Source organism: Saccostrea cucullata, unplaced genomic scaffold (genome assembly GCF_032062105.1).
Source record: "Saccostrea cucullata isolate Sc308-1 unplaced genomic scaffold, CSIRO_AGI_Scuc_v1 ctg1289, whole genome shotgun sequence".
Taxonomy (NCBI): domain Eukaryota; kingdom Metazoa; phylum Mollusca; class Bivalvia; order Ostreida; family Ostreidae; genus Saccostrea; species Saccostrea cuccullata.
In genome coordinates this window covers 242,292-269,788 of record NW_026928460.1, presented here as the reverse complement: position 1 = coordinate 269,788, position 27,497 = coordinate 242,292, and the positions used below count along the sequence as shown (strand labels likewise).

The window sequence follows — 27,497 nt, the reverse complement described above, 5'->3', positions numbered from 1 at the left end:
TCTCGCTAATCAAGAGTCAATGACTATCTCGCGAAAATAAGGTGTCGCGAAAATTTAGTGATCTACAGTAAAAAACGACACTTAACGGAAAAAGCCGAAAGACATCCGATTGGAAATGTCAAGTGAGAGTAAATGACAGTGCACATATAATAACAAGGATATCAACTTTCCTCTTCCATGGATGGGGATGAAAATATCCAATGAACGATCACAGATAACAATCATTAACATAAAGTCATTCCTGGAGCTCGTGACAATGACGAAATATACAGAACCCTATCATGGCATTGGAAAATCCGGAAAATCATGAGCAGGTAACAGAAGTGTATAACAAAACATAAGTAAAATTCAAGTGTTCAACAAGCGTCAACGGACGTAACAATTTGCATAATTATATCTTTGCATATAACGTTATAAACTTACAAGAACAACACATTCTTGACATTACTGAAAATGTTAACGATGTCATTATTTTTTAAATGCACATAAACAAAAACAAGTGTTATATTTTTGGAGATTCAAGTGATATTTAAGCAGGTTTTAATGACAGATCGCTACGAACTCCAGCATCTTTCTGTCGAAGATACTCACGCAACTCATACAGTTGACTATGCATGTTAGTGATGAGTTTTTCCAGTGTATCAAGTCTGTGTTGAATGTTTTCTTGCTCTGTCTTAATGTCTGAGGTATTGTCTGTTATTTCAGTTATATTTTTCGAAATTTCAACCACTCCTATCACACTATCTCGCATTTGAGACTTATCAAATTGAGATTTCTTCATTCGCCGAATGGCGTCCAGAAGTTTTCGGCGGTGTTTCAAGATCCGCGGACTATGGAAAGACAACCCTGTCCGTCGCAGTTTCCAAACCATCATCGCACGTTTCACAACATCAGCTGCGGCATGGCGGTGCAGTTTGTCCAGTTTTATTTGTTGCACAAATGTGTGCACATATTTCTCTGATCGACTTTGTTCCAATTTTCGCGCCAAAACTGCGACACATAACGCCATGATGCCAACACCCATAAGTCCCGTGACTATAGCTATTATCCTGCCGCATATACTGTTTGGAACTACATCTCCATAGCCAAGAGTGAGGAACGTTACTGCGGTCAGCCATAGAGCTTGCAAATAGTTCCCATGGTCTCTGTCCACTGTGTGATACTCACACACTCTAATTGACCAACTACTGATCAGAAGAGTACATAGTAAGATGGCCATTAAACAAGAGCCCGGATGCGTGGTCATAAGGGCCTTAAAAACAAACTGAGCATTGATTTTTACTTTACTAAGCGTACCTAAACTTTGTACAGTGGTATCGCGAAATAAATCACTGTGTACCACCAAGTACCTACAAAGTATATAAAGACGCAGAAACATGAGAACAGTTAAAATGGAATTTATAGGAATGCGTCTATCCTGGAACACGGCACCACCATCCGCACCTTCCGTTACGACTACCACAGGAACCCGGATTTCACCATAAGGCAAAGGATGGATTGAACATATGACGACTTCCGTCAAAACTTTAATAATTATGGAATAATTTATGACTAATCGCCAGTTTTCCAACCCTGCAGTAATTAGTTGTAACTTAACCCCAATCAAGTTGTATACAATGACCGAGGCTACCAATAACACGCTGGTGATGGAAGTGATTATACGAAGAATCACAGATTCCGTTGTAGTGTATATTCCACCATATCGGAGTTCGGTGTCTATCACATTTGCAAGAATTCCAATGATGCTTAGAACAAACGAAGCATCTACGACTCGGGTTCGGCGTTCGATCAGTTGTTTCCTACTGTACAACCGGAAACCAAGATTTGACTTGCCGTCTGCTTGCTTTGCATTGGATTCCATACTCGGGGATTCTGATATCAAGTTTTCAGTACTAACGTAACGAGTGTAATTGGAATCCGTTTTAATTAGAGGAATCCCGGGACCCTCCATGACCTGGCGAGTACCCTCCAGTGCCTGCAAAAACAAAAATATCTCCCAGAATTCACCTCCAAATGTTGTGAATACGACAACTGGTTTTAGGGTTTATATGAAAATGCTGACGTCATCAAAACATTTTAGCGAAATGTCTTGTATTTTGCAAAAGAGAATCACTTCGCACGATTGCTTAAAAGCCCTAGTAAATCAATTACATTAATGAATTTACTGTTTCTCTATATATGCATCTCGTTAGAAAAACACATTTATTGTCTTTTCGGGTTAAGCTATGTGTTATCTGGGTTTTAACACGGGCGTTAGAATTTTTTTCCTCTGGCCAATCTGTATAGATATTTTCCCTTAATAGAAGTGTGCGACAAGAATGTTTGTCTGATTATGAATTTATGAAACCGTGTCTTCGAAATGATCACGAAAGTTACCATGGTAATCAGCTTGGTATTAGTGAAAGCATTAAGGTGGTAGTGAAAGGCTTAAGGCGGTGTTACCTTGAATGCAGTGGTGTTCATAAGTCTCGACAAGACAGGATGGGCCAGCGTGAAACATCATTCTTATCATGTATCGCCAAGCATCGTCTGCAACGAAAAAACAAACAACGTCATTTTAATTCCATAATCGTCTGCAAGTAAGAAATGTCCATAAAATCTGCAATACAGACAGAAAATAAAAAAATAAATAACCCTGCCAAACTATAAACTTTTTTGATGTAGCGGGACCCAATGCTACACAGATTAATGAATTATCGATTGAGGTTTGTTTAAAATGTCGTTGACTAATCTAATGCCAACTTAATATAGTTGCTAGCATTTCATAACTGCCCACTAGGTATTCGATGAGGTGGTTATTCAGCTATAATCAATTTTATAGAGGTTATTTTTTGCTGGTATCTTTGGTGGTGATTTGCTGTCTAGAACGTTAGTATATTGATAACCTTTCCTATCGGTCTCCGGTGCAGTCTCATATGAGACTTTGGCCGAGGGTTACAGCTGATCCTATGAAATGATATTCCATTTCATCTCATTTGCTTCAGTCCGAATTAAATTGAAGACAATAAATGGAAACATTGCAGCATTTGGTAATGTCTCTAAAATGCATTATATCCCGAATCATGATGAAACAAACATGGAAATCTGCGCGTGACTTTTCATATGTTAAACTTTTTTATTCTTCCTGGCATTTTTCTATTGATCTTAAATGTATTTTCGATGTAAAATTGAAAGACTATTCATTACATGTACTTCAAAGAAGTAATTGAACTTTTTAAATGAAATTCATTCGTAATTAAATATTACTACAAATCAGTAATTAAGCAGAAAATACTTAGTTAAAAGCTTGTTGATTTTCAAACAACAGATACCAACTAATGAAACCTGGCGTATTCATTCGTGTTGCATCCGGGTTTTGAGACTTAAAAGTAAAATTATAGACAAAACATTGAATGAATGAAAGTCATTTTTGTCAATATTTATTACTTTGTAAAATTTTCACGTGTTTCTAGTTCCTTTTTAATATATAATTATGTTTATTTTAATATTATCACCCCCCCCCCCCCCCCCCCCCGTGTGTTTTTATTTGTTTTCCATTTAAAATTGTTTTTATAAAAGTTATATTTGAAGTAGTTCTCTGTTTCACTTTCAAAGTAAAAACATCGAATTGTTTGAGAAAATCCAGAGTATTGCAAAACTCTGATTTCATAAATCAAATGCAAAAATACACGGAATATATTCACACTTTCTGTTAAAAAAAAAAAAACTATTCACTCTTTCTTTTCACAGAATATCACATGTCCTGGAGTGATGTCTCTTACTGAACGGCTTTGACCTATTTGTTAAAAGCGGATCTGTGGTACGATTCATCATATGTGACACGAACTTAAGACTGTATTTTTGTGTCGGTGAAGATGAACAAAAACCTTGTTTATATTTCTGATTAGAAATCGATACTGCAGTACTATGTCTATAAAAAAAAATCGAAACTGATTCAGGTAGCATAAATACTAACATGATTAATAAAATCTATGTTTTCTCATCGCGGATATTTAAAAATATATATACATGTAGATGTTTTATTTTAAATATGATATAAGATTACCAAAAAACAAACATTACGCAATATTGGTTTTGCTTATGCTGTATTTGATTGGCGTTTTCTAACCAAAGTGGCCAGCAATGCACTCAATACCTCCTTGCAGAGAAGAGTCGTCCGAATGGAGCATTTATTTAGACTATTTTTTTCAAAACATAGATAAATGTATAAAACGTTTCAAAGTGAACTGTCGTAAATTACGCTAAAATATGGCCCAGTTTTTAGAACTTTTTCTGTTCAAATAAAATAATTAACTTTTCCCCAATCATTCTATAATGAGCAACATCTGTGTGTTATCGTTCAGTACAGTATTGAAAATGCCGATCTGTTTTCATCAAATCCAGGGTACATTATCCTTCCATAATTCAATAAAACAATGTAGATGTGGGTGAAACCTTACAAATTGATTTACATTTTGAAATTTAAAAAAGGGTGTTTTTTAATGCATTGCATATAATGTGCACCCAATTATACAGGGGTATTTGATAAGAATGGTTGACACCCCAATTCTACACTATCATAACTTTAGTATACATGTTCTTGTTTTCCCTTATTAAGTTTCAGTGAACTTTATTGAGTGGTTTATGTTTAGGTTTCAAAACTATTTTAACTTTTTTTTATCAGACTAGACAACAGATTATTGAAAATGGTAAATATAGTTATGAAGGTTACTCGTCAATAAAATTAATCAAGCTAACGCAACATGTGTTATGAACAGTTCGTCCTTTGGTTCATTTAATTAGATGAATTGAATAGAGAGAGATATATATTGATGAAAAATCGCAAAACGTCATTGATGTGTCAGAGCCATGTTTATGACAATATCAGAGCAATTAATTAGCGCCTTATGGCATACGTTATATATGTAATATTAATATTGTACTGACATAAATGTATATTACATGTACATGTATATATTGCAGGAGCAGCGATAACCAAAATATTATAAAAGACTAATTTAAAGGTACATGTATATCCATAGAAACAAATTCTTTATAAAGGTTATTTGATCGGTGAAAATATCAGAAACGGTCCCTGAGAATAGAGTTTCCGTTTTGCAATAAATATTCAGAGAAACATGGTATCATATTGCACACAGTACTAAATGAATATATGCTGATAATCCTATGTAGCAAGAAATGCATTGCCATAGTGGTTATGAAAATGTCAACTGTGAATCAAATTCAAGGTTTAAAACATGATATTTATTAAATGCAAAACGATGTATATTTTCATGCTGTGTTTAGCGACTTACTATCCCTACAGTAGCTTTTCTTGAACACGCAATCACGTACACATTTGAATTATTCATTTTTGACCGATCTGAATCCGTCTTTAATTAACTTTTGCGTAATTTAAGATCAAAGTAATACACGATTTACAGAGAAGTCCACTTACCGTGATAGCGACATATTATTCCGGTTTTACTAGACCTTAGTCTTCAAGAATACCCCCAAAAACAAACTGTCTCACAATAGAGTTAAATATATATGTTTTCTAATTTCACATGCAGCTGCAGTGTAAAAACTGCTGTAACGTACTCTGAAAATAAGCACGGAATCTGGAAGCGCTTTTGATCCTGCCGCAATAGCTCTTTAATCAAACATCAGTTGTCAGATTTTGGTTAAAAATTATCTGACTTCAGAAAAAGAGGCGCGTTCTGTGGCTTAAAATTAGAAAGCGCACCGATTGATTCTTTTGGTATACTCGATTCACAGAACAGTGACACACCTTAAATCATTGGAAAACATCACCTACAAAAAAACTGTTACGTCCACTGTCAATCTTACACTACACGTCATTGACATTTGCAGAACACCTGGTTCCTATTACACGTAATTAATTCTCACTTTCTAGGTGACAGCCGAAGTCCAGCTTCTTTGGTAAATACCTTGCGCGGATCGAAATTCGGTTCAATTTACGTCACGGCTTGCGCCATCTACTTTAATATTTCAATGATCATCGATGATTTGCTATAGATGTAAGGAAGAATTAATTGATACGAAATGCTCTGTCGGTCACTAAAACAACAGCTCGTTCAGAACTCTTTCTAAAAGCACGATCTAATCAACGTTCTTCTCAGAACTGAATAGTTAATTTTATGTCCAAAGTCTCCAGCGAAACTGTTGCTGTCTTAAGCTTCCGTAATAAATACTCGATGTCGAAGTATTAAGCACTTGGTCACCCAGCCAACCAAACGACCACTAATTACTATCTAGCTTGTCCTCTTCATCTGACATTGAATCTACGTCCTTGCTATTTTTTCCTCATTGGGGTTAATAAAATTAGCTATATATGTTTGATCAGTTACCACAAATATCCAGTTATCGGAATATTGAATTATTCAACACAAATTTATTTATGCAAAAATTGGATTAACCACAAAAAATAGCTTATCGATAGTTATACACTATCAAAGATAAAATTATTTTGTCAAGTACATGAATAAAGATCTATGATAGATTCTACCTTCATAGAAATATATTCCCTCTCAGTTACACCCTGTGAGACTTCATATACAATCCATATCTATATATATAAAAAAAATGTATCTGTACACTGTACTGATAAGCAATGCCCCAAACTGGCTTGACCAGCAATGTGCACTGCTTAATATAATGGTATAATAAAAACTGCATCAAGCGGAGGAATTCCTATACACATGTACCAATTCACTACAGTGTTAAGTACAAAGAACTTGCTGATATAGTGCAGGGATTCTTCGTAATTTTCAGGCACCTGCACTTACTGCATTTAATGATTAAATATATGGTTTTTTTGATATGAAAAGAATATTTGTTTCTTAAGAGGCAAAGACTTTATTTAAAGAAATCAATTTTAAAAATCGACAAAGAAATAATGAGAGAACTAATACCGCTTTTTTTTTAATTCTTGTACTTTTAACATATTTAATCTGTGTAAGGAAATCGAAAATTTCTATTTTACACGTAGTTCGTGCATGGATTACTCTTCTCGCTCCCTCATGATTTTTTCTCTCCTGAATTTCCTCTGTAAATGTTTAAGATTAACAAATAAAAATCTAGGCATTATAGATGTATACTTTGAAATTGCAGTATGAATCTACTTTCAGCAATTTTTTTTTCTAAAAAACAAACCAGATTTCTGCATCCTGTAAATATAGATTAACTGAAGGATTTGACTTATAAGCAAGAATCATGCTAAATATTACTTAGGGAGTATGTATTATTTTTGAAATGTGAACCGAAAGTCACAAAAGGTTCATGTATTTCGACTTTTAAATGGTAATATTTAAAGTTTTAATATGTGCCTTTTATTTATTCCCTTGGTCCTTGACCTGTGATTTTAAAGAGTAATGGGGTCATTCTATTAAATATGTATTTTTGACGATTATTATTATCTTTAAGAGATGAGGTTTATAATGGTATAAAAGAACCTGGTAGTCATAAACGCTATAAAAGGTTCTCAAATCAAAATGCTTTCCTGTGCATTGTATCTCATTCTGGATATCTTTTAAAAATGCAAAGTATTTAAAAGCGGTTACCAGAAAATCGAACACTGATAATGTAGGCTTTTAAAGTACCTCAACCACCCACCTTCTTGATATAATTATACGAAATGTCAATATGGACAGTTACTAATTTTAGATTTTGGACAAATGAAAGACGATAACAAAAGACAGAATATTAATTTTCATGACTTCGAACTTGTATGAAATCATTTCCATAGCACACCATAAAGTGAGTTCCCCTTCTATGGAAATCGCTGGAAACTTTAAGTACTTTGAAGGGCGCGAAGCTTCGCAGCTCAAAGGAGCCTTGCTTAATCTTGGGCTTACTGTCCTGTTGAAAATGCCAATAATTTGAAAGAAAACACAATCATAAAATATCCTCGATCCAACCATAAATTGCCAAGGTTATCTCTAATTGATTAAACAGGAAGATTTGTTCAGCCATAAAGAATGCCCACTCAATCAAGTCCAATAATGAGAATAATACTAAAATTATTCGAGTGTTTCTTCTCCCCGCCCAAACCGACCTAACGAGGAGCTGTCTCTGGTCGTAACGAATTTACTTGACTTAAAAAGCAGCCGAACTCAAAACTGATGCATGCAACTGTTTCATTTCAATTCATTAAGAAGCATTTCAAAGTCAAATGACGCCAAAACCTGTGATTGAGATGCAAAGAAGCTTTACGAATTGTTCTGTAATTGTCGATTTTTCCTGCAGAGAATTATTCTGATACACAATATCAGAATAAACCAGGAATTATGCACGTATTGAATGTTGTTCAAAGCAACAGGGCTTTTATTATAGATAATAACATATCATTTCAGAAAAATCCATGATTTTTTTAAAAAATCTAAAACTCTCATATATAGTCAATACAAATTCAGTTACTAATATCTGTTTTCCATTTTAAGTCCTTCTTTGGAGTCGGGCGAAATGTCAAATCTTTGATAACCGGAGAAGAATTGCAAAAAGGAGGGAAAAAAATCTAGAGATAATTTGAGTCATCAAATTTCTTTAATATACTTAATCCCAAAGTATGCACTGTACATGTATTTTAAACATCAATAAACACGACTAAATTAAGTTCGACCTAACTAATATAAAATTAAATATCAATTAAAAAGATATTAATTAAACAAGCAACTTACATAACTCTGTTTAAGCAGTTAACGAACTTTATGCATCCCGACCATACACGTAAACACACTCGAAAGAACAAAACGAGCAGACTTATTATAACCAAGGCTGTCAATATAAATGAAAAATCGAATTTTATGATGAACCGGTCTGCAGCATAATACAGGGGTCATCAGAGACTAAGGGTTGAGCCCAAACTGAAACGATTCTCTCTGTTGTGCCGCAGGATTGACTACAATGCACTTATATTAACCCCTTTTCTTTGTTCCCGGTTAAGAAAGGATTGACCGTTTTTCCTCGAAAGGAGAAATTAATAAAATTATTCTTGGCATTTCAAAAAAAAAATATCTTATTCAATGAAGAACTTGTTTTTATTTTTGAAATATTCTGTACTCTTAAACACTTACTAAAATTCATACTTTTCATGATTGCCTTTAATGTGTGGGAATATGTACCAAGATCTGCCTATGATTAAAATAGGAGAGGGCTTACAAGGGTGCGTTTGTTTTATTTGATTTTGATAAAATGTCTCAGAATTTCCGAACAGTCAACAGAAAGTGCATGCTGCATCATCCATTCATGTTTTGTTATATAATATAGTTCGTTCATATGAAAACAGCGAAAATAACGTGTTTTAAGTTATCCATTCTGTGTTTTTGTTTAGGAAAATGGCAGACATAATCACCATTACAAAGAATTAACAGTGTTTGAACTTTTCAATGAATGCCTAGAACACAATTGTCAAAAGGCGGGTTTTTTGAGACACGAAAATATCTCTTTTTTTTTTCTTGCGTATGATATAGAATTCCTTGGCCATTTAGAACTGAAAATGCACAAACACTTTTCTCAGGTTCCCTGTAGTAAATTGGTCAATTACCGAGTTTGCTTTACAAAACCACACTCTAAGTGCAATCTTTAATGTTTCACAAAAGAAGACTAGCTACTTAAAACGCATGCATTCGATACAAAAATTCCTCTGTTTTATCACAGAAGAATTGAAAAAGAGCATCAGAGTTGAAAACAAAGCACACTTGGAAAAGCAGAATATTGACATAATTTTATTCTTCCAAGATGTTTTCAGTAGCATGATTATCAATCATTTAGACTTCAATTTTTGAATGAAACCACATACTTACGCACACAACTTTCCAATTCTTTCCGCACAATGGGGATAGTGGTATACAAAGGCGCAAGGGTTTTAAGACCAAAAATTAAATTTGACGATAAATATTCGAATTATATATGCTACATGAGAACAGACGCCGAATTCTGATATCTGGTAGCGATTTACCATATTCCGAGGTGTTCTCACACTTAGCATGAAACCTTCACGCCCAATACAAATGGCTGAAACATTTACAAGTCTATGTATTTCGTGTTCTCATCACATCTAATAAACTTGAACGAGCCTTCTATCTAACCAACAAACCAATTCAAGGCTTTTTTACGTTCTGTAGTAATTTGTAGTGACAAGGAGAGAAAGTGGAAAATAGATTGTTTTTGCATTGTCTGGTCTGAGGTTGTTCCCTCCAAGACTGTACCATTTTACTCTAAATCAAACTCTTTTTGCCTTAAGTAAACTGGTTAACAAGTTAATGAGAATCAAGCATTTGTTTCATTATTTCTTAATTTTGGCTTACCCCTATTCTGCATTAAAATTCTACATTGTCACTCATTCAGAAGATAGTCAAAGAAAGACTTTTTTTTTTGAATTTATGGATGTTATGCCCGAGAAGTTGATATTGCATTCTCCAGTAGGAGACTTCTAACTTTGAAAGATGGATGTATGTGTGTAAAAATGTACCCCTCTACACTATTTTAAAAGCTAGATGCTGTCATCATTGATTGATTGATTGTTGTTTAACGTCCATTTCGAGAATTTTTCACTCATTTGGAGACGCCAGCAGTTGCTGGTGGAGGGCTACAAATTCTGACCTATACTTGGCACCTACGACCTTTGAGCAGTGAGGGTTCTTTTTCTTGCAAGTACCTATTGCGACACGGGACCTCGGTTGATACGGTCTCATTCCGTAGAAACGGTCGCCACGTCCCACATTATTTTAAAAAATTGTCTATACACCTATTTGGTCAACGATGTTATTCCAAGGTTCCATTCCAGTTAAGGTTAAAAGTCAAGATAACATTAGTAAAAATCTTACTTTAATTTTTTTAAAAATCTAATTTTATTGCAATTAAAACAACCAATCTATTTTGCTAATTATAGTGAGCCAATTACACAGGAGTATGTATATGAGCCGATAGAGTATAGGAAAAAGAGCACCAAAGACCCAGATTTTGACATCATTTCCTGGTTGAACAAGATGAAGCAGAGTAATAAATGGGTAGGCTTTACCTGATTGGCTGAATTGAGGTATGTAAATATTTTCATTTTAAAGTAAAAATATTAATGTTTGAAATAAATGATGGAATGTGGGAATATTACAAAAATTCTAGAAATACCAGGGGAGATTGTAGGAGTGGGGATTGATATTTTTGGCAGGGTGTCATTTACTGCCGATCTCTGTAAGTTCTAAATAACTGCAAATTTGACCTATAAACGCCGCGGAACGGTATATTTTTTTTCGTGTTTTTAATAAGTGCTTAGAACGAACTTTCAAATAATACCAGTGATTTGTATGAACGGGAATTAGTAAATTACTTGGAGGGCAAAAGGTTTGTATAGAGTTCTATGGGAAATTAATTGGTACTCTTTTCCCTATAGAGACCCCATTTTTTAATAAGTAAAGTGAAGTGAAAGTCATGAAAAGTTATTTTTAGCAATTTATTTGAATATTGAAGACATTTCGAGAGAGAAATTAGCAAAAATTTGAATTATTTATTTGTAGAATTAGGGTTAGAGGTGATTTTGGGTCTATTTTAGAGATTTGGGGGGGGGGGGGGGTTACAGAGGATGGAAATTGGTAAAACAATGTGTAGTTGACTTGGCCATAGGAGAAAGGTAAGTTAAGAAAATGTATCATGTATGTATTCATAAATTTATGTATGTATTTTACATGTACATGTAATTGTGTATTTATATGATTTGCTATATATGTGTACTTTTGGAAGTGTAGGATGGTGGCCTGGTGTTAATTTTTGTTTAGTTTCTTATACGTCTGCACGTTTGGTATCTTTTCGAATAATTTATTCGGCCCTTAAAAGAGCGTTTCGTGGTATTCATGTGAAAGGAGGTCATTTTCTGTCTTGACGTATCATGTCGGTAGTGTATGTGATCCTCTGGATTGCCTCCCTTTGACTGCGGGGGGATCAGTTTGTAGTTTGGTTGTTTCTGTATTGTAGCTACACAAAGGTATGTGTTTTCCCTCTTTTTGCTCTTTGTAGTTCCATCAGGGTGACTCTCTGCAACTCATTTTCTACTGTTTTCCAGTTTTTGTACTTAGAGTTACTTCCCTTAGACTAGCTAACCAAATATGTAGAATTTCAACATGATATAATCTTAATTATTGTGACCTTAGGCTTCTGATTTTGTTTTCTTGAATTATTGGAATGGCATTACTGCATGTATCACATTTGACTTTTCTAATATTTACATGTAATTACATGTAAAATTGTAAAACATGTATTCCACCCTTGACGGATCCATTTTTTAAACATTCGGCCATGTAGAAGATATGTAATTTGGTAATTTTTCAGAAAACTTGAAAAATATTGCTGTTTTCTTTATGATTTATGCTTAATTTGACTAACTTTATTGATTTATTTTCATTTAAAGACTATAGAGGACTTTCATATTTCAGCTTCCTGGACCCGGGAGAGCTTGGTATCTGATCGGCGGGGGGCATTTTCTCTATATAAGAAGAAGATGGAGACTCGCTACCCACCCGATATATTTTGTCGGACAGATTTCTGTACATTGCAGGTAAATTTTTCATTTATTAACTTTTCAGCCTCTTATTGTGGTGTACATTTTGGGGTTTTAAGTCAATTATTGCATTTCTTAATTTTTTACAAATTAATCTGAATTCCCCTTTTTAAAGCATGAAATTCAATAATGTAGATTATGGTTGTACTGTATAAGACTATCAGACACTGCACTTTGATTTGTTATCAAAAGTATTAATTTTCTCTTGTCTGAATTAATTGTAAACAAATATAATAGGGGGCACCTGCTATTTCTCTAAATGTCTTTCACTGGGGGGTGGGGAAACTTTTTTGTATATACTTAAGCAACAGGAGGGGTTAGATAAGAATCATTTAGTATATCAGAGTCTCAAACAATTTACTTTTCATAAGCATAAGAAAATTTCTATATCAGTCTTTTTAAAACCTTTTAATTTTGCTTAATTAATTATGATTTATCAAATTTTGGACCTTTTTTCTTTATTCTGGGTAGATTCCACCCCTATGAAAAAATTGACACAATTATGACTTTATATCATTTTATTAACATCAAAAAACAAAATCATGTTATTTTATAAATATTTTATTCATTACAGTGACAACTGTATCCAGATTTCATCACAGGAATGAAAGTTTTTCACTCTTTGGAAAAGCACCTGCAGCAGGGAGGGGACATTCATTAGGATGGCCACAGATTCCAAGACACTGAAGTGACAGGCCTCAAATTTCATACATGTATATTGGTAAGTATAAGGTCTTTGAAAATTACAAAATTGACTAATTCTGGGATAGGTAAATATGTAAGTATAGGAAAAAGAGCACCAAAGACCCAGATTTTGACATCATTTCCTGGTTGAACAAGATGAAGCAGAGTAATAAATGGGTAGGCTTTACCTGATTGGCTGAATTGAGGTATGTAAATATTTTCATTTTAAAGTAAAAATATTAATGTTTGAAATAAATGATGGAATGTGGGAATATTACAAAAATTCTAGAAATACCAGGGGAGATTGTAGGAGTGGGGATTGATATTTTTGGCAGGGTGTCATTTACTGCCGATCTCTGTAAGTTCTAAATAACTGCAAATTTGACCTATAAACGCCGCGGAACGGTATATTTTTTTTCGTGTTTTTAATAAGTGCTTAGAACGAACTTTCAAATAATACCAGTGATTTGTATGAACGGGAATTAGTAAATTACTTGGAGGGCAAAAGGTTTGTATAGAGTTCTATGGGAAATTAATTGGTACTCTTTTCCCTATAGTTGAAGGAAGCAAATTGAAGACCTTGAAAATGCTCAAACAGACAAAGCACACTCATGTTCTTCCATAAAAAAGAAAGACAGAAAAACGCATCAAGTCTTATTCCGGATGTACAATAGGATGCAGAAAGTTCCCGGATGGTAACAGATTGGGATTAAGGGGAGTTCAAGGACGAATTCATTAACAAAGTAACATATTTTTCCCCCACTGGCAAAAGAGCATAGGTCACCATACGGATTTATATGACAAGAAAACAGTCGGTAAGCCTTTGATCAACTGTTAACTCGTTATTAGCTACAGATGCTAGTACAAATTTCACTCTTTAGACTTTATACAGCGCCATTGCTGGAAAAATTCTTTCAGGACTCAGGAGAGGTGATAGTTTTGAGTGACGCAATGTTTTAACATTTCAAAATTATAGTATTTTTCAGGTATTCATATCTTGAAGAAAAAATATGAGACTTAATTCATGTTACATTTTCCCATGGGCTTACAACAGAATTAACAATTAATACAAATACATATTTTCTCCTAAATTTACAGAACAGGACATTCGTTTATACAACCGTTTTGTACAACAGCTAATCCCTATGTGTAAATATTTACAAACGGCTATATACCATCATTCGATGATTGATTTATCAGTTTCGAATAACAAGCAATAAAGAGAAGATAAAGCACTTCAATCTCTTCTCAAAATACTACCAAATTCTCTATCCCCGTCACTTATCAAATCAAGAACAACGTTATCTTAACTACAAAAACAGCCCAGAATTTGTAGACTTTAAAATCTAAGAATACGCAGTTTGTGTAGTGTTTTTGCGCTATTTGTCAGATTAGATTGGAACGAGTGGCTAGTTACTCCTACTACTCGTATAGTCTTATAAGAGAACAACAGAAGAAAACATAAACAAGAGAGGTTTCTTTGATCTAGTGCTAATCTGTGCTTCCCTCTGACTGCTAAAAGATAGCATTCGTTTCGGTTCCAAGAAGGTGGTCGTAGAATGGGTTAGTCAATTAAAAAAAATTCCGGAAAAGTATAATGCTAAAATAAATGTTGGACGAATTCCTAATCAAAAATAGATATAAAAATATAGTATCTATTTTTATTTCATTCCACGCTTTGATTTAAAACAGTGGTGTAATTTTCAAAGATATTGGGATAAAATACTCCCAAGGAAAAAATGGTTATCTACAAAGCATCAAGTGTTTTAAGTAGTAAATTGTCGAACAGACATTTGAGAATGTTGTTATATTTTTTTTTTTATTTATGAATGATGCCAAGCCAAATGGTAAATAAGTTTGACCACACGGGCTTGAATGGTAATCACATTGAATACATGCGAAACTACAACAATTGAAAATACATTAAACTGGCGTCACAATTCTTTAGTATGTTATTTTCCCTCTCAAACAATTCTCAAATGGATTAAAAGGGAAAGTCGTATGATATTTACAAACTTAAGGATGAATCACCCCCACAGAAACTTAACCAAAACAAATGAAACTTTAAAAAAAAAACTTGGTTAACAAATATTCAATAACCTTGTACTTGGTATATATGAATTAGCGCATATCGAAGAAATCTGGAAAAATGTGTAAATATAATGAATATTATGCAACCGCAGAACTCTCAATGGTAAAGGATGGCTCTTCAGAAACGGCATCTGTTAAAGCTTACAGAAATAATTTATGAAATTAGTTTAATTCTTGTCGATAATAAGCGTTCTCGGGTCTGTCATAAACAAAAATTTATGATACATAAAAAGAATATTTTTGGATGTTCTGAACGGAAAGCAATGAATTCTAAAACACATTTTTCATATCAAAATAGTACATCCGAACTATAAAATTTTATTTTTAAGAATGAAAAAAATGTGCACTTAAAATTTTTCTAAATCCTCTTTGATTAAGTTAGAACGGATTAACCTCCCACCTTTATGAACTTTAAACATCATGATCTTACGATGATCTTAACTAAAATCCTCCAACACCGAGTCTTAATACACTTCGATGATGGAGATATTTTAACACACACTTTCCTCGTCAAGTACAGGTCTATATAATGTAGAATTACAACATAAAAAATCACAAGGTCTTCTTTTGGGCACGATATGATCCTTATTTTGTTACATTTACACCAATATATCTCTCACAACGACTTTTTAATTTCGGGATGCATATTAAATTACTCGTTTGTTTGTTGTTTAACCTCCCTCTGCATGCTCTAGAGAAGATATGAAGACACACAGGACCACGGTTTATACGGTCTCATCGAAGTACCGTCTCCATGTCCAGCAGCGGATTCGAACCCGCGAAGTAAGGATCAACTCCTTACGCCGTGACTCAAGTTTCTCTTGTATCAAATTAAAACTTGGATTGTTCATTTATAATTTTATACTCACCTAGTTTCATGCATACGTCCTTGGGGTAGGGTGCTCGGATCACTTCAAGGTGAGGGTTAAAACAAATAACAGGAAATAAAGGTTGGAATGGTGAAGAAAACATTGCTGGTTCCAGAGTCGGCGTCAAATGGCTTTAGCCAGCAATCGTGGTCCATTACATACGGGTGTAACAACCTGTGGAAAGTAAGAGTTAATTACACGTAATATTAATAATGCATAGAACTAAATGACCGAGATAAACATTGAACATTATTGATAATATGTTTTGATGTAATTGTTGGACGTGAGCATATTTGGGAAAATACACACCAACCATGTTGGTATGTAGCAAAACCCGGTTCATAATAGATGAGCAGTATTAGAAATATATAATGAAATCTTTTTTTCACATCAAACAAGGCTCCATAGTAGAGTTTCAAAGCTTTTTTTTTTTAAAAAGAAGATTGAAATGGTTATAGCAAAAAGTATGAGCTAGTACATCTTAAACTTTTAAAATTATGTGCAACTTTCTCAATATCCCCACTATGCTAGGCTGAAAATCAGAATTTTTTGGAATGACTATGGACAAATTACTACATCTTCAAACTTGTGAAATGATGCACAGATATATATCTTTTTGTTAAACGTGTTAAACCTTGTTCAATGACATACTTTGACTTTTTGTGATAAACAGCTTTAAGAAAAACCACGTTAATATAATCTTTCTTTGGAACATACAACACTTCTGAACAGTTTTGAAGTTTCAATATGCGGAGGTTGAATTTATCGAGAAGTATGCCAAGAAAAAAGGAGGTAAAATATTGAAAAATGATTAATTTATCTTGAACCTATAAAGGCTATCTAAGGAACAAGTCAAAGACATTTTGCACTATTCAAACGGACTGTAATCTCAACGAGACATGGTGGCATCGGGCATCGCTTGTATTTTAATTTAAATTGATATTTTTCTCAAAAAACTTCTTCATGAGCATAAATTTCTTTAAGAATTTAACAAACAATTGTTTATGAGACACCCGCTTCAATTCACAACTTGTCCAATAAAAATGCCCTTAGTTGCTATCACAATCTTTGAAGTTAATTTCGGACATGCCGAGAACAATCTTCGGAACCTTATTATAAAACAAGAAACCACCACAGGAAAAAAATTGACCGACTACGTTCAATGAACCCTTCTTTTGCAGTGGTCGAGACTAACTTTCAAGTAAATTGTAATTATAATTCTCTATAAAATCCAGTCAATATGTTAAACTGAGGAAAAGGAAAGCAAGCGGTGATATCTTGTTTCTGAGCTCATCACATCCATTTTGTTTTATTTTCAAGATTATGGCTTTTTTTTGCTTATTGTCAGAAAATAAATAGTTTCCATCTATTATTAGTCGAACGGCTGACTGACCAATCTCTGGTTTGAATTCCTGCAAGCTCTTTGGCAGTTTTGGCGGAACGGACACTTTGCTTATCAGATTCCATTTTTAACCATTAAGTGACACAATGCAAGATTAATGGCCACTAAAATCGGTATTCGACCCCCTGATTTAGTGATATTGCTAATGTAAGTAAACCCTTGCAACTAGATATGCATTTCTAAATGTAAAATTCGTATTTATATATAATTATATTCTAATCAAAAATAATTATTTTCAATTTCGTCTATGTATGAATTACAAGTAAATGCATGTGGAGAAAATTACAAAATATGAAGAAGTTTAACGAATTTTTGGATCAATCCCCGTATACGATATATGTTACCAATTGCTACAATGTTTTTAGAGACTGATTTTCTTGGCAATTCTCAATGTTGGAATCTGAAATTTTTGTTGTTATTGTATACCAATGCTAGATGTTGGACATATTATATTATTTCATGTACAGCTTGTGATGAGTGACAGATGAGTTTCTAATGATAAGATAGTACATATAGTTAACCCATAAGCATGTTCTACCTTTGAAAAATTGAGATTTGTTTTGACTACTTTGTAAAAGAAAACGAAAAGGTTCTTCGACATCTCAAAATCTAAAATCCATATGAAACTTAAGGTCAGACGACACGTTCCTCAAATTTATCTTTTGTATCTCTTTATATTATATCAAAAATTATTCATATTTGTCATTTTCTTCTGATTTCTACATTTTTTCAAAATGTTTTTAAATATAAGTACACCAAAAATTGTGATATAGGCCATTCATAAGATTACCCATAAGGGTTATATAAGAAATATGAACGTGCAGTATCTTGTCCAAATGCCTGGTAAGGTACCCTGATTTTTTGTGAGGATACTTGTTTGAATACCTTTACTTCAATGACAAATTCTTAGGAAAAATTATAAATTTTTGAGGAACGTGTCGTCTGACCTTAATGGCCAATTCAGATTTATCACTGGCTGACTGATAACACTAATAAACATTTGTTAAAGAGATGTACCCTGTACCTTCTGAACGTTTTGTCTGACCATTTAGAGACTTTATGTACATACAATAAGATTAACAACGTGGTCAAACCAAGTGAATATTTCCGTAATTGAGCATGTTTATACATTTGGGATAAGAGTTCTCATAAAATAGTACCAAATCCTATCAACATTGGCCCTGAAGCAAATTACAACAATTTATTAATATGATATATCTACAAATTCACAATATTTTTGCTGGAAAGCCAATACTGTGTGCATAAAATGCTCGGCAATATGTATCAGACCACTGCCCAATTCCAAGAATATTACACATGAGAATCCATCGTCATTATTTGACAGCAAACAGTTGTCCCTGGGTAGGCCTCTTTGCATTACACTTCAGTATACTGAAACAATATGGTTTTTGCGGTTCTGGACAAATGAACACTCAAGATAATAATGACGTTATTCTTTCTGAAAGCATTTGTCTTATTCTCTAGTTCCATCATTTTGGCCAATTAAAGATTTCATTTGAAATTGATTTTCCTTAGATTTGATCGATTTTGACTTCTTTAGAGAGAGTTTGATTAACGATGTTCTTAATTTTCCTTTGTAGAAGTTATTGAAGTCATAACTGCTCAACTATAAAATGTTTCTTGACAAATGACAGGTTATTGAGGGGTCTTGTTAGCAAGAGGTTCTTGCTCTTAATTAATGGCTGTCTAACAGTCGAAGAGCTTTATAATTAGTATTGAAACAATGAAGAGTGCTGGGAAGGAAAAATTGAACTAATTAAGAACTTGCTTCAAGGTCTCGTGTCCTTGACCTGGCAAGTCGCTCCAAAATCGTCTTGTAGGTACAGGTCTAATAGTAAGTACATTTTCTCTAGCCGTTATTACGAATAGATGTGTCATTCCGAACTGACGAAGAGCTATACTAAATTCTTCCATGTCTCATCAATTTTTTGAGATGATTGATTTAGCTTCTGTAATGAAGTACATCTGCCGATGCGCGTCATTTGCACCAACATTGAGGTTTTCGTTTGCTACAGCGCGCGATTGCTCGAGTAAAAACATGGGTGGAACACACTCGCTTACATAACGTACGCGAGAGGTAGCAAAGAACTATGTCATTAATAAAGGCATTCTACCATTTGTATCGGCACACATCAGTTGGTTATAGCTTGTCATAATTACATTTTTGCTGATATCATTTCCAACAAGCCTACTATGATTAAAGGTGTCGACATTTGCCAAAACGCTAACCAGGGCAGTTTGCTCCTTGTAGTAACTGAAGATATTTCGTAGTCAACAGTGCAATGCACAAATTAAGAGATTGAAAAAAAAAATTCCCCAAAACAGCTAGATCATTTGATATAAGTATATACTGATGTAGTACATATCTAAAAAGCCATGGATTTAATTTACACTTAGTCCTCCGGGGAATTTCGCCATACTGGGTGTGTTAAATAAAAGTCAATATCAGTTTAATTCCACCAAAATGCAATATTGGTTAAAACAATTTTTATCGTGCCCATCTACTGAATTTGAGAATGTTCTCCGTGGAAACGAAATTGACTCTCCCACAACTAGAGCAATGGGATATGAATGAACTGTTATATTTTTACATGCATCGGTCAATTTATCGTGAACTTCGGTATACTTGTCATGAACCACTGATTTTGAGGTGATTACATTTCTTTGCCTACGGAACCAAATGAAGCCTTTCCCTGGCTTGATAATCTCGTGATCAGTGGACAAGGGATTTCTCCTTATCAAGAATTAACTGTACACAGCGCTCCTACCAGCCACAAAATATACCCAAAACAAATCTGATATCAAGCAATATTACTTAATAATTTAGAAATCTGCCTCTCCTACGTGGGGCCAAACTGCTTCTGTCAGAAAACTCGAAATAGGTATAGCCTGTAAACAGATGTACTTTGACAGGAAACCTCCGCACTGTTTGGGAGTCAATAATTTTTAAACGTTGATATGCATTCATGAAAAAGGAAACCAATTTAAATTGAAAAACATAGTCGTTTGATGAAAATTACAGCATAACTACGACGAAACAGGATAGCGATCTTTGAAGTTTCATACGATGAAAATCTAAAATGTAAAAATAAAGTAAATCTAGCAGCTCATTTCAATCTGTCAGAATTGAGTTTCTTTGTGCTTGGAAACGGTTCTTTCATCTAAGGCAAATGGATGTTCCAACAAAAAGTCAACTTGAAAGACGTACTCGCTGCCAGTAATAAGGAGCAAGTGTATTTAGACAAAGCGTTGTAATTTGTCATTAAGGAATTCTCGTTATTTCCGTTGCCATAAAACAAACCATTTGAACAATGTTTTAGAGCATAGCTGTGTGTTGTTAAAATATAGTATGAAAATTGTTGAAACAAAAAAAAATGAATGAATTTTTATTAATTTTGTCAGTTCTATCGGCTTTTAGGTCGAGAAAAATAGCAATATTAGCAAGATAAAAATACATACTACCAAGTGGGCTCAAGAAAAGAACCTTGAAGGATCTTAATTAAAACAAGGCCTAGCTGTTACTATATCTTCTCTGTATCTTATATACGTATCCCAAGCTTTATCAGGAGGCATACCAAAGATAACAAAACACTGTGACGGAAACAAATTCGACAATTACGAGCTACTGATTGCATTGTCACTCCAAGACGAATGTATAACTGAACACACCCGAGACAACAGGAACACACATGACGTATTGCTATAACCCAATACACATCAAATCGAACCAAGACAGACCAAAAACTAGACCTTAAGTAACAAAAGGGTTACATAGTACTAGAAAATAAAATGTGAGCGCTATAAAGTGCCTTGACGTTGCAAAAACAAAAGTAATAATTTGAAATGTATGAAAATAAATCAGTGCCAACTGAGATAAAACTTCCGCAACAATTATCTAAAAACTAGTAATACTAGGTATATATTATTCTCTCTGACTTAGTAGAAAGAACAGAAATATGTTCTATGATCAAACCTACATGTACAGTTCATTATTTTGGGGCGGGTTGTGGAAGTTCGTAAAAGACTGGGCAACAAAAACAACATGGCGTTTATATTACACTGCGGGGGAGAAAGCTCACCAATGTCAATGAGGAATGCCAAAGCAAACCTCATCTACATATAAATATAAGGCGGTCAACTGCAATTGTCTGCATCATCTATCCTTTTCCTTGCCGGGTCGATGATCTCATACTCACAAAGTATTTCATGTGCATCAAAGCCGTTTACTTGCTTAAGTGTGATGGTTTAATCAGTTACATCTTTATTATGCAAATGGCTATCAGATACAGCGAAAATATCTCTTTGAATATATTTTGTTCAGGAAGAGGATAAAAAGAGTAATTATGTACAAGCTTAAAATAATCATGGCCACATGCAGCTTATGGATTTGTGCAATATCTTGAATTTACGGCAAAAATAAAGTTAATCCGATATATTGTTATGAAAGACAATATATGGTGTTATTTTGACCATAGTCATACTGGAAGAAATAGTAATCCTTGTTGAGAACAAGACAACACACATGTCAATAATTGTTATTCAACATCCCCTTTACATAAAAGAGCTAACACATAAGTAATAACATATGGTTTGATTTACATATCTCAGTTCTAACGCGAGTTTCTGTCCCTCGAGCTAAAAAAAATATTGCATGTAAAACACAGAAAAACCAAAGAACAGAGAGACGGACGATTAATAAATTTCAAAGAAGCAAGCAAGCAGGTTCGCCCACCGGAAATTCCATATCTTAAATCTTTCCAAAAGAAACAAATGTATGAAGCTTAAAACTAATACCTACTTGTGTTGCTCTATGGCAGAAGAGTTTCCTGCGACAAAAACGTGGGCACTTTTTTCCGTACAAAGTATAAGAAGTTATGAGTCCATCTTCATGGCCGCGCGGCAGAATCTGGCAACCAGTGACAATGTTTTGATTCGACGAGATGTCGGGAACTGTACTATACTACTAGTCAGGTAAATTGCGGTGGGGTTCTAAGAATAGCAATATTAGCGATTCACTACCGCGTGACAGGAGCCTTCAAACCAAACAGAATTCCGGGTACTTTTCTCCTTTTACAATGTTCCAAAGGACAGGGTCACATAGATAGTGTTCATAATCCCTCATAATACATGTATAGCGTAAAATTAAGCAGAGCTACAATGGATTCTATTGGGATGTGGCAAGGGATTAGTTATATTGTAGAGATACCATGTGTTCCGAAAGCCAGAAGCGAAACGTCAGAGAAAGATGGTTAAAAAATGAAAGGGGTTATGGAAGAAATAATGGACATTTACGAATTCTTTACATAGAACCACATATAGGAATGAATTAATGCTATCATTTATACAAAATATTTTAAGTGTAATTTAGTTTGTATGTCAATACGAATTCTGGAAAAAATATTTTCCTCCGTGAAAAATGGTAAAGTTTCCGAAGTGCATGTAGAAAACAATCGTACCATCACATTTCAAGAGGCCTAATGTATAAGATAACCTGTTTCAACTTAATGACACAAGTTTTCACCCACACTAAAATTTGTAACAAGAGACTACGATATATTAACCAAGTGTCGAAACAAGATTCCTTCATTTGCCACCACGCCGAACTTAAGTGCAATCCAGTAGTACAAAACCAATTAACTAATTATTTGATTTCTGTTCGTTGCTCCACATCAATAATCGACCATATCGGTCTGTACGTAAATCTATATGATGAGGAATCTGCGCACATTGAAACTTTGGAATTAAAAAAAATGTTTGAGTTCTTTTGGTTGCAATTTACATACTTTAATATAGCTGTAATAAATATTGAACATGTAAAGGGATTACAAAGCAACTGGCAGATCAAAGTCATTAGAGTAATGAATACATTGCATATTTATTTATTATAGGGAAATATTACTTACTAATTTATTTACAGAGTGAAAGTCTATATAATATAAACAACATGAAGAGGCAAATATATATTGTAGTAATTGGTGTGTTCAATTCGCAGAATGACTTCAAAATGTGCAAAGATAATGAAAAATATGCAGTAATGTTTAGCGGTAATCGAATTCTCATTTTTCATGATGTTTTCATTTTTATGTTGTTCCTATTCTTAAGGCTGGCATTCAAAGAATAGGAGCAAACCTTGATGTTCAGAAAGTTTACTATAACAAAGCCTCTAAGGAGTAGTGAAAGTTTGATTAACGTAAATGTTCTATGCAGCTTTCTTGTAAGAATTCCAGCGTGTTTGATGCAACACATTGAGTTAACCTCATTTTATTTTACAAAATGAAATCGGGCAGGATTTCATAGACTTTATTAAAATATAATTTATATAATAATTTATGAAATTGCATTAAATGTAGCTTAAACATATAAGTTTTCCTTTTCTAAAAGTGGTTTTTTGCAAGAAAATTATATTCCATTTTTTAAGGTAAAACTGTGGGTAAATTTCTCGATCATACAACCTTCTTAAGGCTGTCAGGTGAAGAAAAGACTGTAGGCATTGGTCGGCCACCCTATTGGTGGTCAGGTGGACAGAGAGCAATGACTCACAATTATTATATTAAAATGCTTTCAAATATAGTGAGAAGTGAAACTACTAAGGAAGTAACTACATAGTGAAAAGTCATATAACGGTTAATAATAAGGAGAGAATCTTGTAGCATAAGAATGCATTAAGGTCGCACTAATGGAACGTCACCAAAGACTTCCGGTCCATTCTTGGTAAATCAACAGTACATGAACATACTCATAGTAATTTATAATACCATAATATAAATTATATATATCAATTAAAAGTTTAACATCAACCTGTTTGAACTGTTAATAAATGTTTCTAGTTTCATAGACTTTAAAGACTTGTTTTAAAGTACACTCCAAAACACAGCTTGGGGAAACACGATTTGTCCTAATACATTGAGAAAAAAGAAAAAAGTTCAAGCTTAACAAAAAGGTTACTCACTTGATAATGGGGAAAAGTACAGAAGTGGGGCATTTTCTGTGTAAAATAAAATTTAGAATAAACTCAAAACATCATATTCTAGTACACTATGCCTCTCGTTGCAATTTGGTCCACCATTTACATTCAACTCTCAAGGTCAACTATCCCAAATATATCACGTGATCTATACCCAAGACATCCAGTTATTGACAAATACATGTATATACAAATGAGACAGCCCATGATCCCCTCTCAGTAACCATACGACGGACATGAAAAATTATAAATGTCCTGAAGAAATATAGCCCGATTACGGCAATATTTCACATCCCATTCACAGACCTTGAAAAATGAATACGGAAAAGTGTGGTTCAGTTTACACATTTTGATATATGTGGTGAAACACGGATGCATGAATTTTAAACCGGGAATCGATTCATTATTTGATTGTATTCTTCATCTAGCTGCTCCTAGCTTTAAGAAATATAAATAAATGTGATGAATAATAATATTGCACTTGTCATAACTTGTTGACTTATGATACTGTCATGTCGAGTACATATCTTTTTTGATTTACAGATCATGAAATGTGCAAAACAGAAAGTCTTCAAAAGTTCTGCTCATTAGACCTGCACCAAGTGGAGTCCAAATTTTGCATATATAATTTTTCAATAATATTTATTTTAATTGAGAATCTTCAAGTAAAAATCGACCAATATACGGTATTTTAGTCCTTGTTCCCAGCCTTATCAAAATGGTAGGAACCTTGCGGGATAACTCTATAAAAAGAACCAGATTTAAACTGCAAAAAAGGAGTTTTCCCCGTTGAATGTGAATTGATGAGAGAAACTGACACAAATTTTCCAAATTGGAGTCTATATATATGGTCTCGTTATACACAGAATAATTGTCGTGGCAAATAGCATGAAATCACGAAATTATCCTCGTTTTTCCTCCATCATCAATCATGTACCGATCTCAGATAAGGACATCATTCAGGCTTACTGTAAAATTTTGTCTACTAATTACCATTCAAGTAAGCAGATGCCGTATAGGGATGATAAATGAAATATATCTTTTTTTATATCGTCGGTGCCAAGGTTTCTGTAATGTGTGTTTTGTCGCGAGGGTGTCTCTTAGCGTGTATTTTTGAAAACATTACCAAGTACACTGTAGCCCCAAATAAATATATAATATGTCCAAAAATAAGTCCAATATGAATCATTTGACATTGATTATTAAATTACAGAATACTCATTGCCAAAAATAAAAGAACAAAAAAAACTCAAACCTTAAAGTACACTGTATATAGGTAATTCAGATAGTGATTTAATCATAATGTTATAAATAGATTAAAAAACACTCTCATCTAAGCAAGTTTATGGTTTTTATATGTACATGTACTCATGTACATTTCTTAAAGAGTTCTAAACCAAACACTTACGTTTTGTGTGGCAATCGTCAAATTTAACATCATAAAGTAGGTTCCGTCACCAAAAATATCTTTCATACTTCTTTTCATTTTTTCACGTAAGCCAATGGTTTATTAGTCTCGTAAAAGTGAGAAAATATAGATACATGTCGTCAACCATAGAGAGAGTTCAAGCCCAGATAATTATATTATTCTTGAGAGCTTTTATTCGACTCAATTCAGCGGGGGACGATGTGAAATGGTTACCGCCAAATAGTGGTTTCTGGAGCATGAATGTCATGAATATTTTATTGATACAATTGCATATTTAAACGGATTAAGAAGCCAATATACATGCTTAGATCATCGATGTCAGTGTGGCCAAATGGTCCGGGAAAATAAATGAGAGTAGACAAGGCTTTCCGATTATTGATCAAAAGAGATTTACTATTTCTCATTTGAGAAAAGTTTGAAAACACGAATTACTGTTAATGGGGCATCTTCTCTCAGTCTCGCCTCAAACCAAATGTAGGAAGAATGTCAAGAGGTCAAAATATAGAAGAAATTTGATGACCTTCAACTTATCAAAAGGTCATGAGGTTTCTTTGATACGTTCAAGGACATCCTGATCTGTATAATTATGTACTATGACACCTAAATATAGAACACCTAAATATAGAACACTTATTTTTGACTAGTGTACAAACATTGATTTCTTTGCTGTAAGATGCATTATGCATTGCAACAATAGTTCAGTTTAGTTGGAATCATGATTTTATATAAAGTGAAACATCCCCCATAACATAGAACCCTTCGGAAGAAATTGCTAGGTAGCTAAATTTCCCCTACGGAGGATCGAAATCCTGTTATGAAGGGAAAGAGCTAGGGGATAGATTTGCTATATAGCATTCATTTTCTAGGGGAAGATTTGCAATATTCGGAAAAGGGTTTTTATCTTCAGCAAATATTTCATATATGTCCAACATCAAGCTATTCGGTAAATTTTCATCACGGAAATTTTGTACAATGGGGGGGGACTTTCTATAGAACACCAGACAAACCATAGTCTAGCTTGTGAATACGGTTTCAATATATTCTTGAGATAGCGTGTACAGACTGAGAAGAAAAATGCAGTCTTTGGTATTGATATAATCATAAATTCAATGTTTTTTTCTTCAAATTTATATTTTATTGATTGCAGCTTTTTCTTGCTACCAGGAGCATTATAAAATTTGACCAACCAACACCTTTAAAGAATAATGGACAAAAGCATTGATCTTAATACAACACTGAAAACAAAGAACATTTTTTTGTTAAAATTCAATTTTGAAAGGTAAACAAATAAACACTCACCTTTAAGAAAAGCAACAAATGAAGACTGCGCCAACTGGAAGCTGTATCCTGGTCTATCCACGATACCGGTTTGTTTAGCACCATATGGTGTCTCGGAGGACAATTGGAGCAGCTTTGATAAAGTGCATGTCGATACATGGGTTAGCAATCATTAATACATCAAAACTTCCACCAATTGTCCAAGTGTG

General features: G+C 33.8%; 1 protein-coding gene and 1 long non-coding RNA gene across 4 annotated transcripts; one reads left to right on the top strand and one right to left on the bottom strand.

Annotated features, from left to right (window-relative positions):
• Positions 1-306: 306 nt before the first annotated feature.
• Positions 307-27,497, bottom strand: LOC134277676 (small conductance calcium-activated potassium channel protein-like). Of its 3 annotated transcripts, none has more exons than XM_062760003.1 (4): positions 27,310-27,497; positions 16,195-16,368; positions 2,443-2,529; positions 307-1,975 (listed from the first exon to the last, which is right to left on the bottom strand). In XM_062760003.1, the coding sequence occupies exons 3-4, from the start codon at positions 2,461-2,463 to the stop codon at positions 530-532; spliced, it is 1,467 nt and encodes a 488-aa protein (XP_062615987.1). In that variant the 5' UTR covers positions 2,464-2,529; positions 16,195-16,368; positions 27,310-27,497; the 3' UTR covers positions 307-529. The 3 variants fall into 3 exon arrangements, with proteins under 3 accessions (XP_062615987.1, XP_062615986.1, XP_062615988.1); XM_062760002.1 differs by lacking the exon at positions 27,310-27,497 and adding an exon at positions 22,416-22,784; XM_062760004.1 differs by lacking the exons at positions 16,195-16,368; positions 27,310-27,497 and adding an exon at positions 5,438-5,695.
• Positions 10,932-13,210, top strand: LOC134277654 (uncharacterized). Its single transcript, XR_009994306.1, has 3 exons — positions 10,932-11,038; positions 12,426-12,547; positions 13,125-13,210. It is a non-coding gene; the product is annotated as an uncharacterized LOC134277654 (long non-coding RNA).

What these genes read in the sequence shown, in the direction of transcription:
- LOC134277676 (XM_062760003.1), bottom strand. Translation starts at nt 2,463, where the DNA reads ATGAACACCACTGCATTCAAG. An exon ending in TGAACACCACTGCATTCAAG is followed by an intron (nt 1,976 to 2,442) that starts GTAACACCGCCT and finishes TTGTTTTTGCAG; the next exon opens with GCACTGGAGGGTACTCGCCA.